We start from the raw sequence: 27,928 nt of genomic DNA on the forward strand, positions 1-27,928 counted from the left end.
CCTGCGTGCTGCTCGGCATTGGCACATCCCTGTATGCACACGCCAAAGAAACGGCAACAGCAAATAAGTATGTGGTCAAAATATGGGACCTACTTGTCTCTGTCAGTTGAAGAGTCTGAGTCTGGCAGGTAGGGCTCTGTTAGCTGTTGTGTCTGTAGATTCATCCCCCCTCTGATTCCTTTTCCGCCTTCCCCAGTTCTGATTTACTTTCTGTCCTTCCCTTTGCTGGAGTTGATTCCTCCCTTCATGGCGTAGTCTGAATTAGAAGAGCCAGGTCAGCCTGGCAAAGCTCTGCTGCTTTAAACTAACTCATCTCCTCTTGAATGCCACATGAGATGCTCAGCTCTCAAATAGCAATAATCTCTAAAAGGCAGGAGGAGGATGTGGAGATGAGAAATGAGGGCAAACCAGGAGAGCTACTTCTCAGTTGGAACACCGGCAGCTGGAAGAGGATGTGTGCCCATAGCCTAGCTCTGCTGCATGTTGGGATCAGAGTCCACAAGCACAATGGAAGAAGAAGAAAAGCAGGTGGGATTGTCCTTCTAGCCCCTTCTTCCCTGAGAGGGGTAGATAGAAGAGGATGATGTAGCAGCAGTTCTTGTACAAGTTAGCAATCTTCTCTAAAACTTTTCTCACCGGCATTTCTCGAGTGCCAGAGCCTGGATGGGTTAATGCAGGTCACAGCTGGCCTGTGCCAAGGTTTCACGTCATGCTGCCTGCTCTTATGCATGGGTCTCCCATGATTTATTTGATACTTCTTTCAAAAGCTTTACTTCTAGCTAGTCGGCTAAATTAATCATAGAATCATAGAATCGTTAACGTTGGAAAAGACCCTTAAGATCACCAAGTCCAACTGTTAACCTAACACTGCCAAGTCCACCACTAAACCATGTCCCTAAGCACCACGTCTACCCGTCTTTTAAATACCTCCAGGGATGGGGACTCAACCACTTCCATGTATTTGTTGTCATCCAGAACGGGTGACATACTGTAGGCTGGGCCCCTGGCTGAGTGGAGGAGGCACGTTTTCCTCCTCCTGCGAGGAGAGAGGGGTCAGGAAGGGCCGTGTCTCTGCCCAGCCACTGCAGCCTTTCGAGGTCCTTGTGGTACTCTCCCGCTCTCCTCCTGTGGTAGACATTGCTCTGCAATTTCCTGTATTGTGGTAATTTTTTTGAGTTTTATTTTGACACTTGTTGAATTGGTGATCATATTTTGCCCTACTCAAAGCTTTGTGTGGTGTGTGCCAGGGTTTTATTAGCAATAGCCTCTGCGTCAGGCTGCAGCTTACCTAAGGGAAAATCAAGGCTGCAAGGAGGGGGTTTGCCCAGGGTTTTGCATATAGGGTGTGGGGCACGTCCCAGTGCAGCTGTGGGCCAACACAGGACCACGTCACCTTGAAAGGGCAACTGTGAATGCTGTGTTCATGGCAATACAGTTCGGAGCAGGATGAGGGGTCAGGCAGCAGAGATATGCCCACCATCAGAACTGTATGGAGTGAAAGTCAAGAAGTCCCTTGGCCTCTGAGCCCAGGGCACTGCTAGGTGACATGCCTAGTCCCCCTCATGGCCTTGTATGCTGGGTGAAGCAGTTGCTGGACTGCAGACAGAGTGGTTGCACTTGCTCCATGGCCTCATTGACCAGAGGAACATGAGGCTGGAGACAGGTAAGGGAGCCTCACTGGTAAAGTGAGTTTTACATCAGTGGCTCCCCAGCTGGTTTCTGCTCCGCTATTAGGGAAGAAAAAAAAATAAATCTGGTTTGCACTGTTTCTGTGGTTTTAAATATCTCATTGTATTACATCAGTCAGATGTGGGGATATGATAGATGGGGTGAAAAAGAAAAGTGCCGTCCTGTTCAGTACAAATGATTCTGCCCTGGGCTGAAGAGGGCAGAAGGAGAGAATGACAGACAAGTGCTCAACCAGCAGTTGAAAGGCAAACCTGAAAAAGAGCTGAGAGGAAATAGGAGTAAAGGAAAAAAAGATTAAGATCTGACCTAGATACAAAGATCACTCCCATCCTGCCCCCCATTTGCTAGGTCAGGAGAGGTAATGAGGAGAGCAAGACGTCCCAAGGATTGCTACGAAATTCCTTCCAGGTTTTGAGCCCACATAAGGAGGCTCAGCAGGAAACACAAGGTAGCTGTGCTGCACCGTGTGTAAGCTGGCATCTGCCTGGGTGCTGGTGAGGTCAAATGCAGGGGAAATAATCTTGTTCCCTCTGTGTCCCCATTCCTCAACTCCTCACAACATCAGGTAAAAGCCAAGAGGTGGAGGATGGTGCGCGTGGAGCAACGGGTGAGCATTATGTTAGCCTGCAAGTGAGACGCTTTTACTCAACGCTCAGCTTAACAGCAGCGTTTCAGCTCCCACCGTGTGCAGAATCTGACCTCCTCAGTTCTTTTTATATGCTTTTCCCTTGCCCTGTGAAGGGTCAGGCTCTTCCCGTTGTCCATCTCGAAATAAAGGTGTGTAGCTCAGCTGAACAATGTAATCTAATGACAATCTGCCAGTAGGTGATGAGTTCAAAAATATCAAGAGAGATCATGAGAAACAGCAGATGAATAGAACTAGGAGTAATAAAATAAGGTTGATAAAGGAAGAGTCACCTGAAAAGTCTCCTGGGAGGTCTGCTATGCTGAGGCATGGCCTCTTGGGATAAATGTGAGCCTTCCTATGAAACCATTCATAAATTATGTGAACTGTTTGCTTTTAAAAGCCTTGTAGCAGAGACAGCCATCCATATCAAGTCACCTGTTAACACTTGGTATTTCCAGCCTCTTTGCTTGTTGCCAGTACCCTGATTACAAGGCTTTCTTACACTGGTGAGTTACCCAGTCTTATCTGTGCCAGCAAGGCTTGCTCCGTGTGGAGCTTATTCACAAGAAATTCAACAGAAATATTTCTTGCTCAAAATTCAAGCTATTTTACTTGGACGTTGATGTCCTATGTTCATATCCTGGACTTGAAGTAAATTTTAAAAGTGTTTGAAGTGACTGTTAAATTCTAGTTTAATTTTTCAAAGTGACTTGGGCACCTCACTCATGGTATATTCAACCCATTTGAATTTGGATCCATTTAAATTCTGGACAAGGTTTGGATCACATATTCCTCCAGCCAGGCTTGGATCTCTTATTGTAACTGAATCCAGACCTTTGTGCTTAAACTCTCCAGTGTGAACTGTGAAGGAAGAACACCCGTGTGGCCTCTGTTGATAAAACCTTTGGGTACTTGTGTGAGATGCATTTAAGCAGTGTTACGGTTGTTTTTTTTTTTGTGGAAAAACATATTTGACATTTGTTTTTTACTGGTCTTTAGAGACTGACAGTGAACACAAAAAAACCCTCACATGTAACATGAAAATAAATCTTTTATCTGCTGGCTTTCATAAACATGGCACACAATGCTTTTTTCCACTTCACAATTTCAGAAAAAAATTGATTTGATCCATTTAAGTGATGAATGCCCACAAAATAAAACCTGTTTTCTGGAATGATGACCTTGGGCAGATTAGAGCAGCTAGGTAAGAAATCCAGCAAGTATTTATCAAAGGCTTCTAAGACAGTGCAAACTCTAGTGAGTTCAAAAGCAAGAGACTTTTAGTCTTCATACGACTGACAGGGTCATAACGTTTCAAGAATGCCAGGAATCCTTGTGACTGTTCCATTAAACACCCCTGATTAGTGAATGTGCTGATAAACTTCGAGAGTCAGAGGTCAACATTGTGGAGCCGAAGGTACCCCAGGTATCTGAAAATGTCTCCAGAATTCATGCTCCTCTCGCCCAGTTAACCCCTTCCATCACTCCACCCATGGAGGCTCAAAAATGAAAAGAGTAAGTGTCTTGGATACAATGTTTTCCAGACAATTCTGCAGAGATGTCAAGTTATTCTGCAAACTATGGAAAAATGACCTCGGGCACCTCCCGTGGAAATGTTCTCGACAGCTGGTTGTTCTTTGATTGCAGCTTGAGCTCGTAGTTAATATATGTGTAACATACCGCATTGCCACTGGCTCATCCAGCCTCTCTCCCCTCAACTTCAGGTGATGCAATGATGGCAGCAGGCTGTGCAATAAAGTACGTCCAGCACTACCAAATTGCAAACGCGACTGCAGTTTCAAAATACTCAGACAGGACCAGTCACACCACCCTGTCACTGTGCAAAGCTCTCTGCTTTGTTAAGGTTTTGTTGCAAGAGCTACAGCTATATACCCGCCAAGTGCCTGTAGCAAGCAATTGGGAAATCCATAAAAATATGGGCTGTCTGCCTGACCATCGCTTTTACAGGCCATTGGTTTAACTGCAGCACAATCAGTAGGGTCCCAGGAAGGCTGAATTATCCCAGCAGCTCCCCGGGGTGGTAGCGCATTTTTCAGGCAATTGCCCTAACTGGCAAGCCCACCCCAGTGCGGTATGGACGTTGCTTCTGCCTCAATCTCCCAGGCAGCAGCACAGGGCTCAGAGTTTAACCGGTCCTGCAATATATGGCTTTTCATTCCACGCTCTGACTATGAGCTGCTGGAGGTACTGAGGATTCATGTCCGCTGAGGGCCACAGCGTGACCCCATCAGTTTCTTTGAAAATCAATAGGAAAAATGTCGGAGAATGCAAAGGAAGCAGGAGCAGTCAAAGTAAAGACAAGTGATGTCCTGCGATGGCTGTAATGATTCTGAAACACACAAGGTCACAGATAATTAGGAACCTAATTCTCCTTTGAAAGAATCTGTCAAGTTACTTCCCTACCTCAAAAACAGTTGTTGATTGATGTTATTTATGGGCTCACAAACTCATTGAAGGTAGTTTGAATGGAGGCTGTACAGCCTTTACTCTCCAGGTGGAGTCAGGTAGCCACAGCTGTAGAAGAAAACCCAGGTAAAGAGGTTTTCATTCTTGTAGGAAAATAGCCTTGATAGAACGCGTTTCACAAAGGTGCCAACACTGCTGCAAGCGAAAGCCACAATGCAGCAATTCTGTTAATCGAACCCTCAACAGTTTCTGCTAGAGAGCTCTCCCCGTTTGGATGCTTTACTGTGCCACAGTTGTTCAGAAGTGTTGTGAAGGGGAGAAAAGACACAGGAACGATGGAGCTGCCTTGGGACCAGGCAAAAGCGTGCAGAGAGCAGGTGGGGAGGCTGAGCAGGCACTAACGTGAGCTTTACAGAAGGAACCAAAATTCAGGGGCTCTTTCTCAGTTTATATCACAGTTACCACTTCGGGAAGAGGACGCTGAGCTCTGTAGGCTGCATCTGGTAGGATTTTGAAGCCAGTTTGTACCAATGCAGACTACAATGAGCTGCTTAGAGCTGCAAAGCAGGAGAGTCAGTAGTTAACACTAAATGTCAGACTCCTTCCTCTCTACCACATTTCTACCCAATTGGTTTTGGGTTTACTTCTAATTGTAAAGAGTGAGGGAAGTGCTGGTCTCCTGTAGGAGAGAGATAAAAGGTTTTCTAATAAGCAACTGAGTTGGTTGAGAAGAGGGGTTCCTTTCCCTGGACTCTGCGTGTGCCTGGAGCTGGTGGCGAGGGAGCTATGGCATGGATCCAGACCCAAAGCAACTTCCAAACAGTAGAGATGCAAGGCAAATTTGGACTTCAGCACAAGTGTGGGTGTTAGCTCAAAATCTATAACGCAAAGTTGACTCACAGCTCAAAGGCCAGGGCCGCAGCCAGTGAAATAGCAACCCCACAACTCACAGACAAGGTTTTGGGATTAGGCTAGGTGGTAGAAACAGCCAGGAGAAAGAAGAGGCTATATGAGCCTCTCATATAGGTATAATTTTTAAAACACTGTAATTGTGAACTGCGTTCTGAGAGGTTTCTGGTAATGAGGTGTCTTAGGTTTTTTTCCAAAGCTAGTTCTGCAGTTTTTTCACAGCTGCGTCAGCCTCAGCAAGGTCCTAGACTTGAGGGGAGATGGGTGGTCCTTCCCAAAGGAAGAGCAGTGTAGCTGCAGTTGTTTGGATCATTTTAACTTCAGAGATGTGGGATAGAGAAAGCCCATAAGAAAACGTGGTTGCAACAAGAAGGATAGAACATATAAAAATATGATTAAGTTTTCAAAATCCTGAATTATGCCCCATCCTGGGTGGAGTGAGATGTGAAATTCAGGCCACAAGGAGCTTTTGGCTGGCTCCACGTGGGTTCAGCTGGCAGAGCTCTTTCAGTACTGAGGATTCAACCCCGTTCAAAGCAGAAATTCCAAGTTCTAAACCCAATAAAAACTCTGGTTCGAAAACCTGAGATTGCTGCAAAGTGACAGCCAAGAATTTACCTCACCTCTAGTTTATACAACTTGGACATTTAGAAAGCAAAGACATGAATAATTAGGTATACAGTAAACATTACAAGGCTGTCTAAACCTTCCTATATGGTTATGAATTATAAATTACATATGTCCTCACATCCGGGTATTATTTTTGGCAATGGGGTTGTTTATGGCATGCTATTTTGTTATCTAGATTTGTATCATCAGAACTTCAAAACTACCAATACAGTCAATACTGAGTACAGACACGGCGTGGCCGGAGCACGTGAGTCTGTTCTGCCAGACCGGTGCTGAGGTTCTCACAGGTCAACTTGAGTGTCTCCGTGTTGCAGTATAATAGTTGGGAGCATAGAGTATGTATGGGTGGGGGGACGTGGAGCAGACATGAGCAACTCTACATGATCTAGCTCAGCTGGGCAGTTATTAGCCTGGTCTCGGTGCCAGCCCTGCCTGAGCCAGTGCAAGGGAGAGTGGGCAGCAGTAGATGGTCCTCAGGGTGGGAAATGAGAAGCTCCGCAGTGCGGGGCAGAACACAGCCCATTTTCTTAGGTGAAGCTCAAGCACAGCTGGGAAACCCTGTGCAGGATTTGGAGAGCTAGCTCAGCTCTTGAGAAATATAGAATCACAGAATCGTTTAGGTTGGAAAAGACCTTTACGATCATCAAGTCCAATCGTTAACCCAGCACTGCCAAGCCCACCACTAAACCATGTCCCTAAGCACCACATCTCCCCAGCTTTTAAATACCCCCAGGGATGGGGACTCAACCCCTGCCCTGGGCAGCCTGGGCCAGTGCTTGACAACCCTTTTGGTGAAGAAATTTTTCCCAATATCCAACCCAAACCTCCCCTGGCGCAGCTTGAGGCCGTTCCCTCTCGTCCCATCGCTTGTTCCTGGGGAGCAGAGACCGACCCCCCCGGCTCCAGCCTCCTTTCAGGCCGTTGCAGAGAGCGATGAGGGCTCCCCTCAGCCTCCTCTTCTCCAGGCTGAGCCCCCCCAGCTCCCCCAGCCGCTCCTCCCCAGCCTTGTGCTCCAGCCCCTGCCCCAGCCTCGCTGCCCTGCTCTGGCCACGCTCCAGCCCCTCCATGGCCGCCTTGGGGTGCGGGGCCCAGCGCTGAGCACAGCACTCGAGGGGCGGCCTCACCAGTGCCCAGCGCAGGGGGACGATCCCTGCCCTGCTCCTGCTGGCCATGCTATTTCCGATAAAAGCCAGGATGCTGTTGCACATCAATGTCCCTGTGCCAGAGGCGTCCCTGATGTGTGACGTGATGACAGCGTTACCTCTCCTGGGAGTGCTGGGAGGATAAACTCTCCTGAGACGGTGAAGCGTGCTGAGTCTGCTGATGGTAGATGATCTCAGGGCATGCCTACACCAAAGCGGTGAGATTGCAACTGATGCAGATCTTTCTACTCAGATAGGCTCCCATGTGGGCTGCGCTACCCAGATCTCAGCTACTTGCTTGGAGGTTGGGACCTTGTGTGGCCACGGTTAAGTTGCTGTTAATTTGCAAGTAACCCGACGAAAGCAGCTGAGATCTGTGCCTCCTCCAGTGATACCCATGGGTCTGCAGGACAATTAGATACATGTGGGAGCATGGGTTTCTAATGGTCACCATCGTGTTGCCTTTGGGTTCTTTTCTGCTTTTTTTTTTTTGTTGTTATTGCAGACTGCATTTGGAGAGGGACTGTGTTACCCTACCTGGATTATCGGTTATTGTCAATGCCAAAACTGGGCCGGATTACACAGCGGCTGGTGCAAGACCAAACCTGAACAAAATGCATGTTTGGTTTCTCTTGTTCCAGCCCTGTGGATCCAATCCCATTCCCACAGATCCCTTCCATATCTCTTCTTCAATTTAAGATGGCCTTAAAGTGAGAAGAAATGCTGCATTTGATAAATGGGCACTTTAACTTCACAGTCTCTTTATTCTGATATTTCCGCCCCTCATTTTAGTAGGTGAGCTTTTGTTCCTAACAAGTCCTGTACTAATTGGCAGATGTACGTTGGATATATATGGGACTGAAGCCTGGATGTTTTCTAACACAGAGTTTTGGTCATCTGTGAACTTTCGCATTTTCCTTTGAACAAAAGGCTACTACTTAAGGGGAAAAAAAGAGTCAAGATCCAATGATTTGTCATGTATCGTGTGTGCATGTGTGTCCCAGCAAATAATAATATCCTATTTCATCAGCATTCACCCTCTTCTCTCCCTTCTATTATTCAAAGATTTTTTTTTTTTAATTTCTTATGCGGGGCACAAGCATAACTTTCAGTCCAGCACAAAACACTTCAAGTGCTGTTGTTGCTCTGTACGTGGTAGACTCTGTCTCCTGCTTTCCAGCATTGAAGTATCTGGAGCCCAGATTTGTAGTCAAGATTTCAGGCACATTTTTGTGGCTTCATAATTCTTACTTAGTTTAAAAAAAGAAAAAGAAAAAAAGAAAAACTATTTTAATAATTTGACCTGCATTTTCATCATTTCTAAAGTCTGTGGCATCCTTCCAGATGTGTTTCTGCCTGCCTGACCCTCCTGTCAATACTTATTAATTTCATGGCAATCTTTTCAAGTGTGTTTGGAAACACACAAGTTACTGTAGGGTCACGAATGAGCCCAGAGAAACGAAGCAGGAATGGTCATGCTCCCTACAATAGTTGATATTTCTGTAGCTTTTTCTGTCTTGCTCTTAAAAATGGGCTCTACACATACAGGCCTGTAAAACATCCCTGAGGAGGGAAGTTGCTACGTGGAGGCGAGAGGAGGCACCAAGGCATTAGTTACCAAAGTGAATCAGTGAGTCAGTGGTAGAACGAGGAGGTGCAAGGCTCTAACCGCTGCGTAAGCGCTTCTGCTGGAGAAGCGAGACACGGACGCCTCAGTCAGGGTGAGAGCTTTGGCTACTTAAGTAACCATCCACTGAACTGACCTGGCGGATGAATGGCGTTGAAAAACTTAGCGCTCCACAGACAGCAGGACCGGTGAGGTCGAAGTGTCCTCAGTGTGCAAAGTGCTTACCCAGAGCTGTAGCTTTCTTAATTTGATAGGCTTACCAAGTCAGTGTAAAACAAAACCTAGCTAATGATTTAAACCTAGAAACAAAACTTGTTTTTTTCTGACAAAACCATAGGAGAGGCTACTTGCTTTGTTTTTTTATTATTCTTCCTCATTCATACAGCTAGAGAGCTTTGTTTATGGGCTTCAGCTTTCAGAAGAAAAGTCAAGAAACACCAGCCAGAGCTGAAAAAATGTAAAGGACGGGGATGTCAGCAGCCCTGGATGAAGCCTGCCCCAGCGCTGTGGGTAACCGGTGTCTTGGCAAACACGGCCTCTTTTCCCCAGAGTTTCTCCCGGTGGGAATGAAGAGCCTCCCAGGCCCAGGTGCTTGCCACAGGGGTGGTGGGGTCAGGCGAGACGGTTTTTGGAGCCTCCTCAGTACGGTGAGAAGCGCTTCTAAAGAAAGGGCGGCAAACCTGAAGTAGCAGTAACACACGGAGGAGAAAAGCCCTGTGAGGGGAGGTCGTGGTGGGAGCTGGGCTCTCTGGGGCTCTCCTGGGCTGTCACAGCAGGCAGGAGCCGATTCCTGAGGAAAATACGACGCAACTTGGAACAAAGTGAATTTACAATGTCCTGGGCTGCAGCCCAGCGCTGCGCTAGAGAAAGCGATGGAAATGGGGCAAAACCTGCATCCCTGCGAAGTGCTATTGCGAGCTGCCGCCTCTGCCCCGGAGACCCCCGCGGCGGCGGCTCGGGCAGCGCTCTCCAGCCGCCGGCCCAGGCTGCAGGCGCCCACCCCAGCCGAAGCGCTGTGCCAAGCCTGCGTTGCAGGGCTGCCGAGCTCCTGTCCCCGGCCCGGCCGGGTGATCTGGTCCCTTTGGCTGTGGTGGGACTGACGCAGCTCCACGCTGGAGGATTAGAAATGGGGTGAGGCTTTCCCAACTGCAAAGGGCTTTCCAAAACTGCCCTCTCCTGGTTGTAAGTGCTTCAAAGCGACTGTCGTGACCTGATGTCCCAACGTGCTCTGTGGATTAGGCCAAGGAGGGCTGGCATACATGGGCTGTCGGGTAAGCAGGGGTTCCTTCAGGCTGGGGAAATCTTTGTGTGGCCCAATGAAGCAGCCGCACCCGCGTCTGTACCAACACAGGGGTACGCAGGGACTCAGAGTGCCCGGAGTCCCTCAGCTACATGTCGGAGAGACCCGACTGCGCTTTCACGGGTAAGCACAAGTCTGAATTTGCATGTTACGTTGCACATTCAAAAAGAAAAGAAAGGCTGGATTTTGTGGAGGGCTTTTCCTAGAGGAAATTGAAAAATATGTATCTGACATATCTGAAGACTTGGTTTTAACTTGTATCCTGATTGTTCCAGATGTTCCCCAGATGTCACAGGGAACCAGGCATTGAAACAGCAGAACACATTTGTTTTAACAAGTTCTAACTTCAGTATTGCCAAAGAATTAAAAGCCCTGGGTTTGTTTTGATTTTTCTTTCACTGGTAACTCTAATATCTATTAATTGTCTACTAATCTAATTGAAGGTGAATTAGTTCCTTTTTATTCCAGACAGCGTGAGGTCGATACACATCCTGATTCCGGCTGCTTCCCAATCTCTTCTCTTTGGGTTTGCATGGTACTGAGCAGCTCCTGGCAAAGAAGTGCTATAAACGTTGGCAATGATGGATGCCCACCACAGGGGTAGAAATAGAGAGCTGAGCTCCTCCGCAAAGGGCTTATAAAACTCATCAGCTTGGGGCTTCCCTCGACAGACACATTTGAGGGCATGTGGAAGCGCTGAAGGCGGCAGGAGAGGCGGGGGGCTGCCCCCGTGGGCTGGCAGAGCCTCCTTAGCGGGGCCGGCACCCCCGCGGGGGGCGGCCAGGGCTGGGGGCCCCTGCGGGCCCAGCTGCGGCCCCGGGCAGGACCTGGCTGGCGGCCCAGGGAAACGCGGGTGAGGGAAGGGCGTGCTTCTGCCGGGGCCTTCCCTTCCCGCGCTCCTTTCCCTTCCTTCGCTTTCTGCCTAAGTGAGAAACCAACATTCAACTAAAATGTAATGTGCAAAAAATGCATTTTTTTCACGCATCATTCCAAAATCAATATTGTTTCCGTTACCTCATCTGTGTCCAAGGGAATCAGGTGCTCCTAACGCTCCTAGGACAAATTTCTTTGCAATGAAGGAGATGCTGTCAGTGACAGAGACTATTTATAGTGTTTTAAGTCCACAGAAGCCAGAAACTCGATTACGGACTGTGCACAGGTGCGCTTCTGTAAGTTAAGTTCCTTGAATAACGCGGATACAATTTGTGCGCGTGGATTTTCTTAGAGAAGTTTGATTACGTCTGTTTTGCGTGCACCTTTGGCAGCGGTCAAGCTTACCGCCAGCGGGGAAGCCTGTGCGCGGCCGGCCCGATGCGAGGCACCGCGTACGAATCGGGCCCGGTGCTTCCAGCGGCAGAACCCTCTGCCCGGGCCTTCGGAAGGACGCGGTGGCCGCCCGCTTCTCCGACGCCCTCGCGTTCGGCTCCGGCCTCGGCCCCGGCCCCGGCCCCGGTACCGGTACCAGCGCCGGCCCCGGCCGCGCCCCTCGGAGCCGAAGGCACCTGGGAGCCGCCCGGGCCGCCAGGGGGCGCTGGCGCAGGCGGCCGCCGGCGCGGGGCGGGGGGCGGGGCCGAGGCGGAGGCGGGCGGCCCGCGGGGGGGGCGCCCTGCCCGCCCCCCGCCCGCGCCTTCCGGCTCGGTGACCCGGCAGCGCAAGCGGGGCCGCGGCCGCCCGCTGAGGAGCGGAGCGGGGCCGGGCCGGGGCGCCCCTCGCCCTCCCTCAGGAGCAGCGGGGCGGGCGGCGGCGCGGCTGCTCCGCGCCCCTCTCTGCCGGCAGGCCCCGGCCGTTCTTTAAGCCTCGTCCCGAAGCGGTTCCCCGGCCGTGCGGCTGCTGGGCCGCCGCTCCGCCCCGCTCGGCTTCTCGGCGGGGGTCTGGCGCGGCGGCGGAGGGCGGGCCCGGGCACCGGGAGCTGCTCCCGGGCCGCGGGGGGCTGCAGCGTCTGTCAGCGCCTTCCCCGCCTTCGCAGCTGGTTTTCGGCGGCGGCGGTTCCGTGCTGAGCCCGTTCTGCGCTCTCCCGCTCCAGGCCCGGGACCGGCCGTGCCCGTGGGCTGCGCGCCGCGGCCCCGTCAGCCCGCCCCGCCCCGCCGAGCCCCGCGGCGGCCCGCGTCGTCCGCTGAAGATGAAGACTGTGCTGATGGTGGCGGAGAAGCCGTCTCTGGCTCAGTCCATCGCCAAGATCCTCTCGAGAGGTAGGAGGGAGGCGCGTGGTTCCGTCCCGCTGCTGGCTCTGCCGGTGGCGGGGCTGCGGGGCCGCGGCGGGCGCGAAGGTTCCCGGGCTTTGCCGTGGGTGAGGCGGGGCTGGGAAGCGCGGCGGCCCCCGGGCGCGGGGCGTGGGACCGGGTGCGGTTCGGCGGTGACGGGTTGGCGCTGCGCGCGGTTCCTGTCTGCAAGGCGGGGACGAAGGAGCCCGGCTGTGACACCTGATGTAGCTGGCGTGGGCGCTAGTGCCTGTGGTTTCTAGAAAGTGCCCATCAGGTAACAAGTTGCTGTTCTGAGATCTTTGAAGCTATAGTAAATACTGTATAAATCACGTGGAAAACAAAATATGTTGATTGTAACTGTACTGGTCTAGAAAACTAGCTGTATTTTCCTAAGGATATCCTGGTGGGAGGGAAGGGATGGAGGAGATAATGGACAGTTTCAATTGAAAATGAAATAGGCTTTAAAAAAGGTCTAAAGCGGTAATTAACTGAAATAAAAACTTGATCAATGATTAGATTTTTTGGTCAGGTAGACCCTAGCTGTAAGATCTAAGAAAAGGGGGGTGTCATTTCACAGTAAATAACTGTTACTTCAATAGTTTTTTTTATCCTGTTGATATTTATGATCTTATTTTCACAGGAAACATGTCGTCTCGCAAGGGACTGAACGGTGCATGCTCTGTGCATGAGTACACGGGATCCTTTATAGGACAGAGCGCCCATTTCAAGATGACGTCTGTGTGTGGTCACGTCATGACTTTGGATTTCATAGGTATTTGTTCACGAAATGTTCTAACTGACGGCGTTTGTAAAACTGTCAAGGACTTCTAATAGGAAAATACTCACTGTGGAAATAATTCAGGAAGAACGTTAGAACTAGAGAGAAAAGCACAATGAAAAGACCGCTTGTGGTCAGCAGTTCTTGATTTTTGTTTCTAGTTCTCTGGCTGACTTCTTGCGTGACTTTGGGCATGCCACTTACGTTTGCTGTGCCTGAATTATGTCCCTGGAAAATGAGGGGATATGAGGCTCAATTTGCTAGCCTATAAAAGTGTTTTGGTACTTTGGATGAAAGGTGATTAAGGAATGCAGAGTCCAAAGAGATAGTCTGTAAAGTATTGTAGTGTATTACTGCAAACTAGAGACATGGTAAGGAGAGTGGGCGAGGAATCCTGCCGCTAACTTGCTTTGAAGTGTGGGACTGGTCATGTGACTGCTGTATCTCCTCTAATGATAATGACCTCACAAGTTTTATGAGGACTAAATTTTCAGTTATTTACACAGTGCTTTGAAGAGGTACAGTTTAATGTAATTGCTAAGCAATATTACTAACTGTTACTTCAGAAAAATAGCAATGAACAAGTGCGTTGATATGAGAAGGTGACACAGGATGCTTCATGGAGTAACAGGGCTGAGACATAACTGGCCGTAAGTAATGAACGGTAAAACAGACTGCAGTGTGCACATTATGCGTGTACTGTGAAAAAAAAGAAAAATAGCTCCCTTCCCTTCACCCGATCGATTAATTGTACAAACAGAAGGTGTTTTAATAGCTCATGTTAAAATTTCTGAAAGGTGTGTAGCATGTTGGGTTTTTTTTCTTTCATATGTTTCAAAATGATAGCTGCAATTCACACAATGCTAAGGGGTCCCTTGACATACAGTAAAGCAAGATGTGTTAGGGTAGAAAGCTTTCCAAGGCAAATCGTGAAAGCCAAGTGTTTTCCAATGTAATATTGTTTGCTGGGTTTTTTTTGGTTTGTTTTTTTTTTTTTTTTTTTTTTTTTTAAATGTATATTAGAGCTCTACTTAATATACTTCTGCTTTTCAGGAAAATACAACAGCTGGGACAAAGTGGATCCAGCAGAACTTTTTAGCAAAGCTCCCACAGAGAAGAAAGAAGCTAATCCCAAACTGACCATGGTGAAGTTTTTACAGGTATTCTTATGAAGTTTATTTGAGAGATATCTTTTTTTTCATTGGCATTCTTTTCCTTTATTTCATCCAGGGCATATTCCATCTTCAAGGATTCGTTGTTCCTATTCTTCCTCTGTTGGGGGAAGCAATGAGACCTATTTTTATCCCATCGAGAAAAATAAGTGAAATTTTTCTGTGGTTCTGGAAAGCAATAAAAATTATTAATAAATTTGAAAGAGTAGTGTAGCGTTTTGCTATGAATTAGCCTTGTTTTTTTTTAAAAAACAAATTCTTACAGGTTAGTTAGCTTTATTTAAGAACCAGAAGTGTAACCTTCTCCCAGCTCTTAGAGTGGGTCAGTGGGTCAGTTACGTTAGTACAAGAAATTGACTCTGTCTTCGCCACAGATAGATAGTTTTCTGTTGGAGGGTAATGCCAGAGTCTTCCATGTCCTTCAAAACATTTGTTATGTATCTTCCCTCTGCTGAAGCAGACAGGCCCTCTGAACGTACTGGTTCTCACTCTGCACGTTGTTGAATGTTTGGTTTAGCGGGTCTGTTCACTGGCTTCCCAAAAGTGGGCAGTGTTTGGCAATATGCTGTACAATGTGCTGGAGTTATTCTAGGGTCGAAGAGAAATGAGCACGTCCCTAAATAAGGATTTTCTTCCCTGCAGGAAGAAGCTTTTTGTCAAGGTTAGATCTATTTTATTAATTTTACTGGTTCTTACACTGTCTGAAATCTTTGCCATGTTGAATTCACTTTTGCCATTGCCTTGTGAGTGTTTTGACTTTCGATATCTTGCTTCTCAAAATTGGGAGTGTTGGATGCGTGTTTTGTTTCTAACAGCAACTGCAAGGCATAGACTTATTTTAAAAAAGGCATTTACAAGCTATGTTGGTTATTGTTCGCTCTTCACATGCGCCCCTCTGAGAGGAAAGTGGTAGTTTGGTTGTTTTTACAAAATATACTTTCTGAAAGGCAAGTATATGTGGCGTAAAACTGATTTCTGTCAGATAAATTTAGACTTTGTGGTATCTTTATGAATTAGGAAAGTATTTCTTGTTTTGTTGTTTTTTGGTTTTGGTTTTTTTTAATGATGTGGAAGTTAAGGCACAGAAAGGGGAAGGGATTGTGCCCAAGGCTGTACACACAGACCGGCAGTTTCAGGAGACTTTTGCTGGTATAGAGCTATGCTGATTTTTTTTCAGGTCCTGCAGAAAAGCATCTTGTAGGCAGACTTCTGGTCCCACGAAGCACAGCTTGCTTCCCTCTTCAACCACTGTTTAAGTACCTGCAGACTTCTTGTCACTTCTGCTATATTCTTCCAATTATCTCTAGTACTTTAAAATAGAAACAGAAAATATGCAGTCAGTGAGGAGGTAGGTCTTTTTTTGAATTGCTGAAGAACTGTGCTAATTTTTCTCACAGGTGGAGGGAAGAGGCTGTGATTGTATTGTCTTGTGGTTGGATTGTGATAAGGAAGGAGAAAACATCTGTTTTGAAGTAAGATTTCCATTTTCAAGACTTATAATACCATAATATATTTGTCTGTGACATACAACACTATCGGCGTGCTGTTTTATGGATATACAGTAAAATTCAAACTAAGTTGGATGAAGTTTTAAAGGTGTGGAGGGCCTTGGTGGAAAAACTCCTGTGCTTTTGAACGCTTTAAGATGTCAGTTAAAGCGTATATATCAATTTGATAGCTGTTGCTCATCTGAGATGAACAATAAGGTCTCTTAAATGTTTGAACATTCTAGTGCTTTGAGAATTGGTCTGTATTTCACAGCTGGATTGGTATTTTTGCTGTCCTTACGAAACTTGTTCTCTACTGTCTTTTGTTCATTAAGCAATTGGACACTTTGGAGCACAGAAGCTGCTTTTAAGTGTAGGCTTACCACAGAAATGTGGACTCTGCCCATAAAAGGTATAGAACTAAAACTTTTTAACATCCTGTTCCCAGAAGTCTACATGAAGAGTATTTTTTTGGTTTTTGTTTAAAGAAGCACATTTTATCAAGTTCTTTAAATACCACTGTATCATAACTGGGCCCTGGTAATACGATGAATAAACCCAGACACAAACTGATACGTATTCACCAAAAGGTGCTGCAGCCGCACTGGTGCATTTCTTTGCGCTTAGCGAAGAATATTGCTTCACTTCCAGCAGTTGCTGTTTAATAAATAAATCCTCCAGTTTTGCTACTTCTTAATACGCTTCTGAGTGGGTAGACAAATACTGCTCTTGCTTATCGGTTAGTGTATTGGCATGACATCTTACTGAATTAAGAAAGTAGTTACATATCAGCAAAGATTTTGTGGAGAGTGAGGTTTTTTTCTTTAGAGAGAATAACTGGCTTAAGCCCTTACCTTTCAAATACTCTTAAAATATGCTTCTGATCTTCATTAGGTTCTTGATGCTGTTCTTCCTGTAATGAACAAACCTCGTAGCACCGAAAGGACGATTTATAGAGCTAAATTCAGTTCTATTACTGACACAGACATCTGCAATGCCATGAATCACTTGGGAGAACCCAATCGCAATGAAGCTCTTTCAGTGGATGCCCGCCAGGAGCTGGACCTTAGAATTGGCTGTGCGTTTACAAGGTGACGGCATAGATTACAGAGTTTTATGAAAGATTCAGGAATACCGCTCTGTCCACAAAATATGTCTTGGAACTCTAGTGGCTAATTCTGCTCAGCACCAAACTGAAAAATTTTGTGCACAGACAAATAAATAATTGTGTTATGGCTTTGAGATAGGTAAAGTACTATCGGCAGCTATGGTATGAACTTATTTTGTGATGTTCTCCCACGTTTCTTTGGGAATAAACAGGATTCAGTGAGGCAAAGTAATTATGACTTAATTAGCTGTAAGAGATGATATTTCTCAGAGTGCTTTTTTCCTAACGCCTGACTGATTTAATAGATTACTTGTATTTGTGTGTATAAGTTAATGAAAACTTTTGCTTTTCACGGGAATGAGGATATTAATGTACTTTTTCCTGTTTTGTTTTTGGTTTTTTTTTTTTTTTTTACCCCTCTTAGATTTCAGACTAAATATTTTCAGGGGAAATACGGGAATTTAGACAGCTCCCTCATCTCCTTTGGGCCGTGTCAGACCCCAACACTTGGATTCTGTGTTGAAAGGCATGACAAAATCCAGTCATTTAAGCCTGAGACTTACTGGGTGTTGCAAGCTAAAGTAAGTTTTACAATACTTGTTTGTGTATGAGGAACATATATTTTTTACCAAAGAAATGCATTTATATTTTAATTTTGTTCATTCATAAATTTGTAGCTGCTGTCAAGAATTCACAATGCCTACAATTTACTCATCTGTTCTCATTCGGTTCACATGTGTGTCACCACTCTCTCAAGGACAGATTCCAGGATGTCAGTTTTGTGTTAAAGTGGTTATTGTCCACTGCTTATAAGAATTCTTTAGCGCTAACCATCTAAGCTTAGACTCAGCCAAAAAGACTACTTAAAATGGTTTTCTTTTGTTCCCTGGGGTCCTTGGACTGAGTGTGTTGTTAATTTGAATCCAGGAATTAATTAGGCTGCCAACAAACATTGGCATTGCTGAGTATTGGAATTTTAAAGCAAATAAAATGCTCATTGTGTTAATTGGCAATTGAGTCCTCTGAATACTTTGGCAGCTTATAGCAGTTTTATAGCCTCACTGCTGTCCAAGCTCTGAGAGCAAACCAACGTGGTTTTAGTGCTTGTGATCACAAGGATTTTTTAAACAAATAAGGGATAGATGGTAAAAAGTTGCCATTTTTAGATTTTAAAATAATAGAAAAGATTAAATCTGGTGTCTGCTGTCACCTCTTTTCTGATGCGTCTCGTGTGTCATGCTAGGAAATAGTTGGTGCCTGTTTTCGGGGAGTTTTGTGTTCTCTCATATTGGTTGCTTCATATTTGTTTTTGTACATGGGACTTAAAACATGACCTAGTTACAGTTTAATACAAATGACTGATTTTGCTAAATCAAAATGGTAGACTTTGAATTTCTGCCCGCTTCAGCCTTTACTATTCCCAATACTAAAAATAAGAAAAGTATTTCAGTTAACTGCAGTAATAATTCCAGTCATTCCCCGTGACCCTAGAACTCAAAGTACTCCTCCTTTCTCAGAAGCCCCTGTTAAAAAGTACAGCTGCACGTTTGGAGCACTTGTGTCCTAGTACAGGTATTAATAGGATTTGCTTATTGGATTGTTGTTGGAAATGTGCATTCTCACACTTCTAGTGATAGAGTTGGTGGGAATTAATTTTTTTTTTTTTTATCTAATAGGTGAACCCTGAAAAAGAAAGTTCGCTCACTTTGGATTGGGATAGAGTGAGGGTGTTTGATCGTGAAATTGCTCAGATGTTCCTGAATATAACAAAGACGGCAAAAGAAGCAAAGGTAATAATATTTACTAGGTGGTAGTAGAGCCATGTTTCATATAAAGGAAATAAAATTTAATATTTCATTTGCTGCATATTGGGGTGTTTTTGTTAAATAAGCACGTAGAATATCTGTATCTTGTTTTTTACTCCATTCAACTTTGTGTAAATGAGAATAAAAGGCAAGAGAATTTTTTATTGTAGTTCGTTTTATGCTAGTGTGGTCATCTCGGCAGAAGCTGCTTCTTAATATTGACTTCAGAAATAATCATCACTGAGGGTAGGAAGTCTTCATTACTACACCTGCTAGGAAATACTGTTCAGATCTCTCCAAGCAGACCTCTTATTTCCCATGAGACGTTGTATAAATCAGAATTTAATTACGTATATGGCAATATTCCTGCAGTTAAATTTTTAATCATGTGTATGGTACAGTCGTTATAGCCAATTAACTTCTAATTCTGCTCCGTTCAATACTTGTTTGACAGTATGTTTGGATTTAAGTGCTTATAGCCATCAAGGTTCAAAGACTTCATGAAGCTTTTAAAAATCAGGATCCTTATAGTTAGGACCATTACTTGGAATAAGCACTAAATCCTTGTAGCACTGAAAGTACATGCTGCTGAGGTAAATGGGAAATAAAGATAGCGATAAGCTACCTTGCTGCCTTCACAGTTATAGGCCTCAGGACTGTAACTTTGGAATTTGGTAAAATTGCCTCCAGTCAGATTTCCTAAAGTAAAAATATATTGGTGGTTACTGCTTTAAGAGAACAAAACAGGTATGACAAGAATAGATAATGGTGGGTATGCCACATGCTATAGGCATGATTGAAATTATACGTTTACCAGTTACCAAACTTCAAAACTTTTATTGGGAAAATGCTATTTTCTAGGTAGAATCTGTGAGTAAAAAAGAGAAGGTGAAGCAGAGACCACTGGCTCTGAACACGGTAGAAATGCTACGAGTGGCCAGTGCTGCTTTAGGTATGTGTAAAAGTTCAGATTTTCACACCGTTTTAAAGCAAAATATTTTGACTTCTCAGACAAAATAATCAAGGACGTATCAAATATAGATTGATACCCTCCTCTCCCTATAATATGTCATTTTGAGGGAAGGATCAAGTTTAGAAAGCTTGTCAAAAGTGAAATGTTGTGTAAGATCAAGGTGACAAAAGTCTTACGGAAAGGACAAACGATGATTTATTTAAATGCTTTGATAAGGTATACTTTTAGATGCAGCAAGCAAATCGTAATCAGAGTGATGTGTAGGTGATTTTTGTTTCCTCTTATCCCATCTTAGGAATGGGTCCACAACATGCCATGCAAATAGCAGAGCGTCTTTATACTCAGGGTTATATTAGCTACCCTCGAACAGAAACCACTCATTATCCAGAAAACTTTGACTTGAAAGGATGTTTGAGACAACAAGCCAATAATCCTTACTGGGCAGAAACTGTGAGTACATGAAGCAAAACCTGTACTAACATTCTCTGGTCTGTGTTTTAGAATATACCTTACTTGATGTATTATGACCTGTGCGTCTTCAGAAACAATAAATATCTGTAATTGCTTTTATTTATGGATGTTGTGTTGCTATGGATTTTATCTGAAAAGTTTCTTGACTTGCTAAGAGAGACCTGTTACCCACTTCAGCCAGCCTGTTTTCTCTCTCTTCTTTCACCCAGGTGAAAGCATTACTGTCCGATGGCGTTAATCGTCCCAGGAAAGGCCATGACGCAGGAGACCATCCTCCCATCACTCCAATGAGAGCAGCAACAGAAGCAGAATTAGGTATAGGCAAACTCAGTAGTGTTGGAACGCTATGTGAGGAAATTAGTTCCTTGAGGTATAGGAGCCAGTTTCAAAATCCCTGAGTTTCAACAAAAAATATGATTATTTGAATAGCAGGAAGTGAAGAGAGAGCAGTCTTTATCCTAACTTAAACTTCTGGTGACAGTGAAGTTCAGAGCTGCTCTGCTGTTCAGCAATTGATCCTAGGGACCATAGTACTGCTAAAGAAAAGGAATAGCCAGCTTAGCAACTTAATGCCTACTTTCGCTAGGAGAAATTTGCCCCAGAATAGTAGCTTCCAAGTATTGAAATTTTATTGTATTTTTGTGCTTGAAAGTCAAACATCAACTGCATTTTAATTTAGTCTCTATGGTTTGTGTTCTTTATATTAAAATGTAACATTTGACTTTCTGTACGCTGTGTTCCCTCAAAGAAGGATTTTAAGGTCATAAGAAACTAGTGAATGTATTGTATTATTAGGAATAGCTAAGATTGTTGTAGAAAACTAGTAACTTCTGATTTTCATGAATCAGTGAAATAATCTCTGATAGAAAAATGCTTTAAAATTTTGAGTAATTGTACAGGATACTGAATGGCTGTGTAAGATTTTTTTTTCCCTTATATACACAGCAAGATGAAATATGCAACACACAGGACTAAGAATTAGAAGCTGTTCATAGCAGTGTAACCTTTCAACTGTTCGATTTCCTATCTGTTGATTGTGAATAAGGAAACTTTGCTTTGACATTTAACCTATATTAGTGTTAATAAGTAGTATTTTAGAGTGATCTGTTGCAGGACTTCAAGCTGACCAGTGTGGCAGTTGCTACTAGAACCCCATTTTAGGTTTTAGATTAGGGTGTGATCTCCAGTGCCCTAAGCAGTAGATCATTATATTTTTGTTCATATGTCTCTTTTTTTTTTTTTTTTTTCTTTTAAGCCAAAAATAAAAGTCTTTTCTACTTTATCCTCTCATTCAAACACATTGCAAAATTGGGAGATGGGCTGGCTAAGTTGTCAGTCCTTCTCCAAGAGCATCTGGACACGGCTCGTGTCTGTATGACATGACAATTCTACAAGCAGGAACTTTTAAAGGGGAAACTGGATGGACTTTTGAATGTTATTTTCTTTTAGGCACCAGTTTTTCCTGTGATACCTGTGGAAATCTGGTACCTTTTAGTGCAGGTTTTACATAGAGCTGCAGGACTTGAGTTTTGTGGGTAAGATGTTGTTTATTCTCAGGTGGAGATGGATGGCGACTATATGAGTACATAACTAGGCATTTCATTGCCACTGTCAGCGCTGATTGCAAGTACCTACAAACCACCATTTCTTTCAGTATTGGCCCTGAACGTTTTACCTGTATCGGAAAAGTGGTAACTTCACCAGGTAAGACAAATCAGGGAGTAAGTAGTTAGCTACAGATTTTTTTTTTTTCCTCATTAATACATTGAATGTATATAAAAGTGAAGCTTTGGGGGCAAGTACAATTTTGAAGACATTTTTTGAGCTATCGAGACCAGAGAGCAAATCTTTGTCTTCATTTCCATACTTCAATTACAATAGAAAAAGTCTTATTTTTCATGTAGTGGTCTCAAAGATTGTAGCCACGTTTGCCTGCATGAAGACCAGTCTTTTTATAGACAGTGAATGCCTTTTGAGGGTTAAATTACAGAAAGGCAGATTTTTTTTCTTGGGCTTCTCTAAAATGAATGTAGCACCACCACCGTGATTTTTATGGTAAGCTGGCCCGATAATCCTTGTTACATTAATATGACTTATTATTTGTATTTCCTTTTTGAGAAACTCTTCCCATTCGTTCTGGCACTGTGCTTGCATTCAAGGAAAGCATTTACTATTTTTTGGTACATCAACCTGACTCAAGTCACGCACAAAATAGATCTGATGGAGTGTAGTGGGAGATACCGTCTTGTGCTATATTGCCTCAGTATTCCTAGCCTCAGATATTTTCTGCATGGCGTGGCAGGCAGCCTCTTAACTTTGATCTGTATAATGTGGCCCATGTTAAATTTAGAAATGTATACCTTGGCCTTTTGAAAGCTGTGCAGAGAAGCTCTCATTAGTTTTGTTTGTTTGTTTCTTTACCTCCAGGGTTCACAGAAATTATGCCATGGCACAGCATCCCATTAGAAGAGAGCCTTCCCCACTGTGAGAAAGGAGATCTTTTTCCAGTTGGTGAAATAAAATTGCTGGAAAAGCAAACCAGTCCTCCTGATTACCTGACAGAAGCAGAACTTATCACTCTGATGGAAAAGCATGGCATTGGTAGGAACTTGCTTAACTGACATTATCTTATAATACGTCCACCAAGAGTGCAAAGAGTCTGAATCGCTCCTCTGAACTATGTCTGTCGGTAATGACCTTTCAGTATTCATTTGAATAGGTACAGTAACGATCTTTTTTTTTTTTTTTTCTTTCCCCTTTCCTTCAAACCACAATGCCTGTAGCACCTCTTCGCAGATGGTAGATTGTCCCTTCCTCCACATTCCTTTCCCTTTCTTATCCTTATGCCTAGTTTCTGGCCAAAGCAGTATCCTTTCATAACATGTCCTTCTTATTGTCAGAAGGAGCTGATGTTGTGTGGAAGAATGCATCTCCCCATTCTTAGGAATTATTTCCTTTACAGCTTGCTCCAGCTTTGCTGGCTCCAATAGTCCTTATATACCTTATTATTCAATTTACCACAATACTACTTTTATTTTTTAATCTGACTTATTTGCGTTGATGCATTTTCAGAAATTTGTCCAGTCAAAACAAACATAGTCTCTTACTCCACTGTGTTTTTCCAGAATAAGTGACTGTGAGAATAGGTGTCTTCCCAATAGTAATTCCTTGGAAGAGTTGAAGAATTAAGGTTAAAACGTATGTTTCAGACTTCTCAGAACCACAACGTACGTAAGAGTTTCTAGAGAGAGAAGTTACCCACTTGAAGATGGGTAACAGTAAAAAGGTATCTGAATTGTAAGCAGTCTCAGGAGCACTATAATTAAATAAGTCAGAAATGAGCAATTCGATGAAAACTTTGTTTTGTTCAGGATGGATATATTGTTTTCCTTTGTGTGGCAGGAACTGATGCGAGTATTCCAGTGCACATTAACAACATTTGCCAACGAAACTATGTCACAGTGGAGAGTGGTCGGAGACTAAAGCCTACAAACCTTGGCATTGTTCTGGTTCATGGTTATTACAAAATAGGTCAGTTACACGCTCTTCCCTTACCATCTTCTTACCTTCTTTTCCCTTCAGTATGTTAAGGGCTGTTGTCACTGTATAAGTAGCATTTCTGTATGAAATAATTCATCTAGGAAAGTATTACTAATTCCAAAGACTATAATAATTAAAACTTATTTGTTTATTTTGATGGCAGTTTATGTATGGACAGTTTGCTACCCCCATTTTTTGATCTTTCATTGCTGCTTCTCTGTTGCTGTTGTCTCTGGTTTTCTGTTAGATGCAGAATTGGTTCTTCCCACGATCCGCAGTGCTGTAGAGAAGCAACTCAACTTAATAGCTCTGGGTAAAGCGAATTATCATCAGGTCCTAGAGCACACCCTTGACATTTTCAAAAGGAAATTTCACTACTTTGTGGATTCTATTGCAGGTAAAACTTTTTACATGTGGAGTTCCCTACAACTACTTAATTGTTGCAAAGGTGCTAGTAGAAAATACTTATATATTAGGTTCCTCTCAGAGGTTTAGGCTTACTGAAAAGTTGTGTACCAGGACTGGAAGTTTCCAGTTGAATTAAGTTGCTTTCCAGAAGGAAATGGACTGAATCATGGCTTCAAAACTGTACCTCAAATTTATTTTGTGACTCTCTAGTGGGGAGTTTTCAAAAACTTCAGACTAGCTGAAGTACTTACCCTTGTGTGTTTGTGCATGCTCACTGCAAAACGCTGTGTATTTAAAAAGCCTTCCTAAACAAGGAAGAGCATTGTGAATAAAACATTTTCATTCCCGCTTCTTCTTCACAGGTCCTGTAGATGATTTTGTGTAATATTTCCTCTTAAGAACTAGAATTCTAACATAAATGTGATTGTCTCTTTTGCAGGTATGGATGAGCTGATGGAAGTGTCTTTTTCACCCTTAGCTGCCACGGGTAAACCTCTTTCCCGCTGTGGTAAATGCCATCGTTTCATGAAGTATATTCAGGTAAGTTCAGCTCATGCTTGGAATTTAAATTTCAGTTGCTGGGGGGCATTGAGTAGAAACCCCTTTTCCATTATTGAATGTGGATTCAAATGTGGTTGTCAAGAGTGCATTTCTAAAACAAAAAGCCTGATGGAGTTTTTCCGTGGGGAACAAACCAGAGAGCAGCCCCGGTTGGATTTACTGCAAGTTTTGAACTCTATTGACACTACTGTTTTTCAGAAGATTTGTATTCTATTTCCAGGCCAAACCAAGTCGTCTGCACTGCTCTCACTGTGATGACACTTACAGTCTCCCGCAGAATGGTACCATTAAACTCTACAAAGAGTTGCGTTGCCCCCTAGATGACTTTGAGCTGGTGCTGTGGTCGTCTGGCTCCAGAGGAAAGAGCTACCCGCTCTGTCCATACTGTTACAACCATCCTCCCTTCAGGGACATGAAAAAAGGTAGGAATTCTGTAAACATGTAGGGATCAGCCTCACTTGAAATAAATTAGGTGCAGTCTATACAGTGTGCTTTTTCGTAGTTCTTAATCAGTGTTGCTTAATATAAAGGGCTGTTCAAATTAGATTACAGATACCTAACATTCACATCAAACTCGCTGACCAAAATTTAGTAGTTAACTCTTTTCTGTATACTTGCACAGTTGGTGACCTCCGTAACACTCAGTATGCAGTGAAAGACACTGAGATTCTGCCACCTTGCCAATGGGAGTATGCTTGGTATGGATAGGACTATGGATTAAGACCAGGTCTTGAGAATGTTTTCATACTGAGATAGATGGTATGTCAAAAGCTGTTGAAGGATATAAGAAGGGGTAAAAGTTGCAGTTAGTTTGGTAACTGTGAGACCAAAACTTACTTAAAGTAGTGCTTTGAAGTTCTGAGTATCAGGAACTTTTTGGCATCTTTTTATTACCATCTTTTAATTAAAAATGTCTTGCACTAACGGTGTATAGTGCAAGTATAAAATAGCATTTAGTTGGGAGCCCTACATTTAATTGAAAACATAATTAGTTTTCATCACTAATGTGTCCAAACCACCTGTTCTGTACAGTGGCAGTATCTGGCAATTCTGAAAGCCATTATAGAAAAATTTTTGAGCAAGGGATTATTCTGGATCTGTGAAAAGGCAAGTTGCCATTTGGGGAGTGGTTCCATTTTTTTAGTGATTTAGAAAACCTGTAATATATTAAGTTGTCTTTGACTTCCCTGTCTCACTTCCCCCAAACTGGGTAGTGTGGGTAGCGATATAAAGGGTTCCTCGTGGTATGGTTTTACTCTTCTTCCACCAGGAATGGGCTGTAATGAATGCACCCACCCCACGTGCCAGCATTCTCTTAGCATGCTTGGAATTGGGCAGTGCGTTGAATGTGAGAATGGGGTTCTGGTGCTAGACTCGACATCAGGTCCCAAGTGGAAGATGGCATGCAACAAATGCAATGTGATTGTGCACTTCTTTGAGAATGCCCACAAAGTCCGAGTGTCACCGGAGACCTGCGACTTGTGTGACGCAGCCCTTGTGGACGTAGATTTTAACAAGGCCAAATCTCCTCTACCTGGTGATGAGACCCAGCATTCAGGCTGCATATTCTGTGACCCTGTGTTTCAAGATCTGGTGGAGCTGAAACATGCAGCCATGAGGCACCCCATGCACCGTGGGGGACAAGGAAAAAGGCAAGGTCGAGGAAGAGGTAAAGGCCGGAGGCCTGGAGGAAGACTCAATCCAAAGAAACCCAAGGACAAAATGGCAGCTCTGGCTGCTTACTTTGTATAATGGCCACACAACAGAAAAATAAACTTCTTATAAAATTTTGTTTCCCTTTAAGTTCATTTTTAAGTATTTTTGATCTTCATGGCTTTCCTGTTCTTAGAAAAGTTAAACACCTTAGATTGTTGTACGCCTTGATTTAATCACAAAACAAATTCTTCTGGATGATCAGTTAGTAACTGAGTAAGCCTTTAAGCTTTTAATTGGAATTCATTGGTCTAAGTAGAGCTCACAAACAGCAGGGAGATTCAAGCAGTCTATCTAGACTGTTACCTGTGGCTGACAGAAAGGAAATTAAATTTCCCTCTTCTGTCATTTCTGGGGCCTTTGCCTGCAATACAAGTGCTGGGAATGTAAGAGCTGATGAAGAGCAGTGTTATGCTGCTGTAGTCTTTAGGTGTGGAACGAGACTTGTTTCATCTGAATCTTCAAAAATAAATGATTAGTAGCTGTCAGATTTTTAAATTATATCTGCAATAGCAAGAGCACTACTTCAAATCTGTCACTCTGCTGCATAAGAGAATAATGCCAAGAGATATACAAAATAGAAATTATAAATGCAAGGGGGAATATCTGCACTGAGCAGCGATTCCCAAATTATGGCCTGTGCAGCCGAGTTAGTAACTTCTGGTCAGTGGGCCCCAGTTAAATGAGACCTCCTGCTGCTGGAGGTCAGGTAGGGTACCCATGCTGCTCTTTTCCTCTGTGTTCACACAGCTGATCATACCTGATCGAATACAGTTTGTACTGTCTGTCCCCTAAATTGTCATTTCAGTGTTGGTTTGTTTTGTCACCAAAAGGAGGGCGTCCTCTTGTTTTTATAGGGAGCTGTATCTAACCACTGTGGCACCGGGTGCCACATTACAAAATCTAATTGTATAAATATATAATACTCTCTCCTTTCCTTCCATGTGTGCATAGCTGATCTTATCTGGTCACCTGATCAAGTACAGTTTTTGTCGTCTATACCCCCAAAACAGTTTCAGCACTAGTTGTGGTTGGATGGGAGGATGCCATCGCAGTTTAACGTGGCGCAAAGGCTACTGCATTTGAACACAGACTGTGCAGAGAGCAACTTGACACGTGATTCACTGGCAACAGAAAGGAAAGACAAGTCCCTGCAAAAGGTAATGTACAACTCTGTTGTTTAAATTGGCACAGTGTGTGCATTTACTGAACAAGAGAACACAGACGAAACACCACAGCCCCAAGCCTGTTCCTCTGATCAAATGTTTATACAGTTACAGCTCAAACATGAACTACGTTTTAATGGTATTGCTTAAAAGACCCAGCCATAGGTAGAAGTTTCTTTTTGTAGTTCTTGTT

General features: G+C 44.0%; 1 protein-coding gene across 3 annotated transcripts; it reads left to right on the forward strand.

Moving 5' to 3' along the window:
• Positions 1-12,071: 12,071 nt before the first annotated feature.
• TOP3B (DNA topoisomerase III beta) lies at positions 12,072-26,609 on the forward strand. Of its 3 annotated transcripts, none has more exons than XM_082325295.1 (17): positions 12,074-12,541; positions 13,194-13,325; positions 14,385-14,491; positions 15,901-15,975; positions 16,885-17,081; positions 17,523-17,679; positions 18,775-18,888; positions 19,765-19,855; positions 20,172-20,326; positions 20,557-20,662; positions 21,905-22,051; positions 22,775-22,948; positions 23,750-23,878; positions 24,135-24,284; positions 24,735-24,835; positions 25,077-25,278; positions 26,127-26,609. In XM_082325295.1, the coding sequence occupies exons 1-17, from the start codon at positions 12,472-12,474 to the stop codon at positions 26,606-26,608; spliced, it is 2,589 nt and encodes an 862-aa protein (XP_082181421.1). In that variant the 5' UTR covers positions 12,074-12,471; the 3' UTR covers position 26,609. The 3 variants fall into 3 exon arrangements, with proteins under 3 accessions (XP_082181422.1, XP_082181421.1, XP_082181423.1); XM_082325297.1 differs by lacking the exon at positions 26,127-26,609 and adding an exon at positions 25,479-25,891 and having other exon boundaries at positions 12,076-12,541; XM_082325296.1 differs by lacking the exon at positions 15,901-15,975 and having other exon boundaries at positions 12,072-12,541.
• Positions 26,610-27,928: the final 1,319 nt, after the last annotated feature.

This window comes from Platalea leucorodia (genome assembly GCF_965183815.1).
Source record: "Platalea leucorodia genome assembly, chromosome: 12".
In the NCBI taxonomy this organism is placed as follows: domain Eukaryota; kingdom Metazoa; phylum Chordata; class Aves; order Pelecaniformes; family Threskiornithidae; genus Platalea; species Platalea leucorodia.

Bases quoted from the DNA above. Each gene is read 5' to 3' on its own strand.
- TOP3B (XM_082325295.1), top strand. From the start codon at position 12,472: ATGAAGACTGTGCTGATGGTGGCGGAGAAGCCGTCTCTGGCTCAGTCC. The intron at 17,082-17,522 runs GTGACGGCATAG...TACCCCTCTTAG, and splicing joins ATTGGCTGTGCGTTTACAAG to ATTTCAGACTAAATATTTTC. The intron at 18,889-19,764 runs GTAATAATATTT...GCTATTTTCTAG, and splicing joins AGACGGCAAAAGAAGCAAAG to GTAGAATCTGTGAGTAAAAA.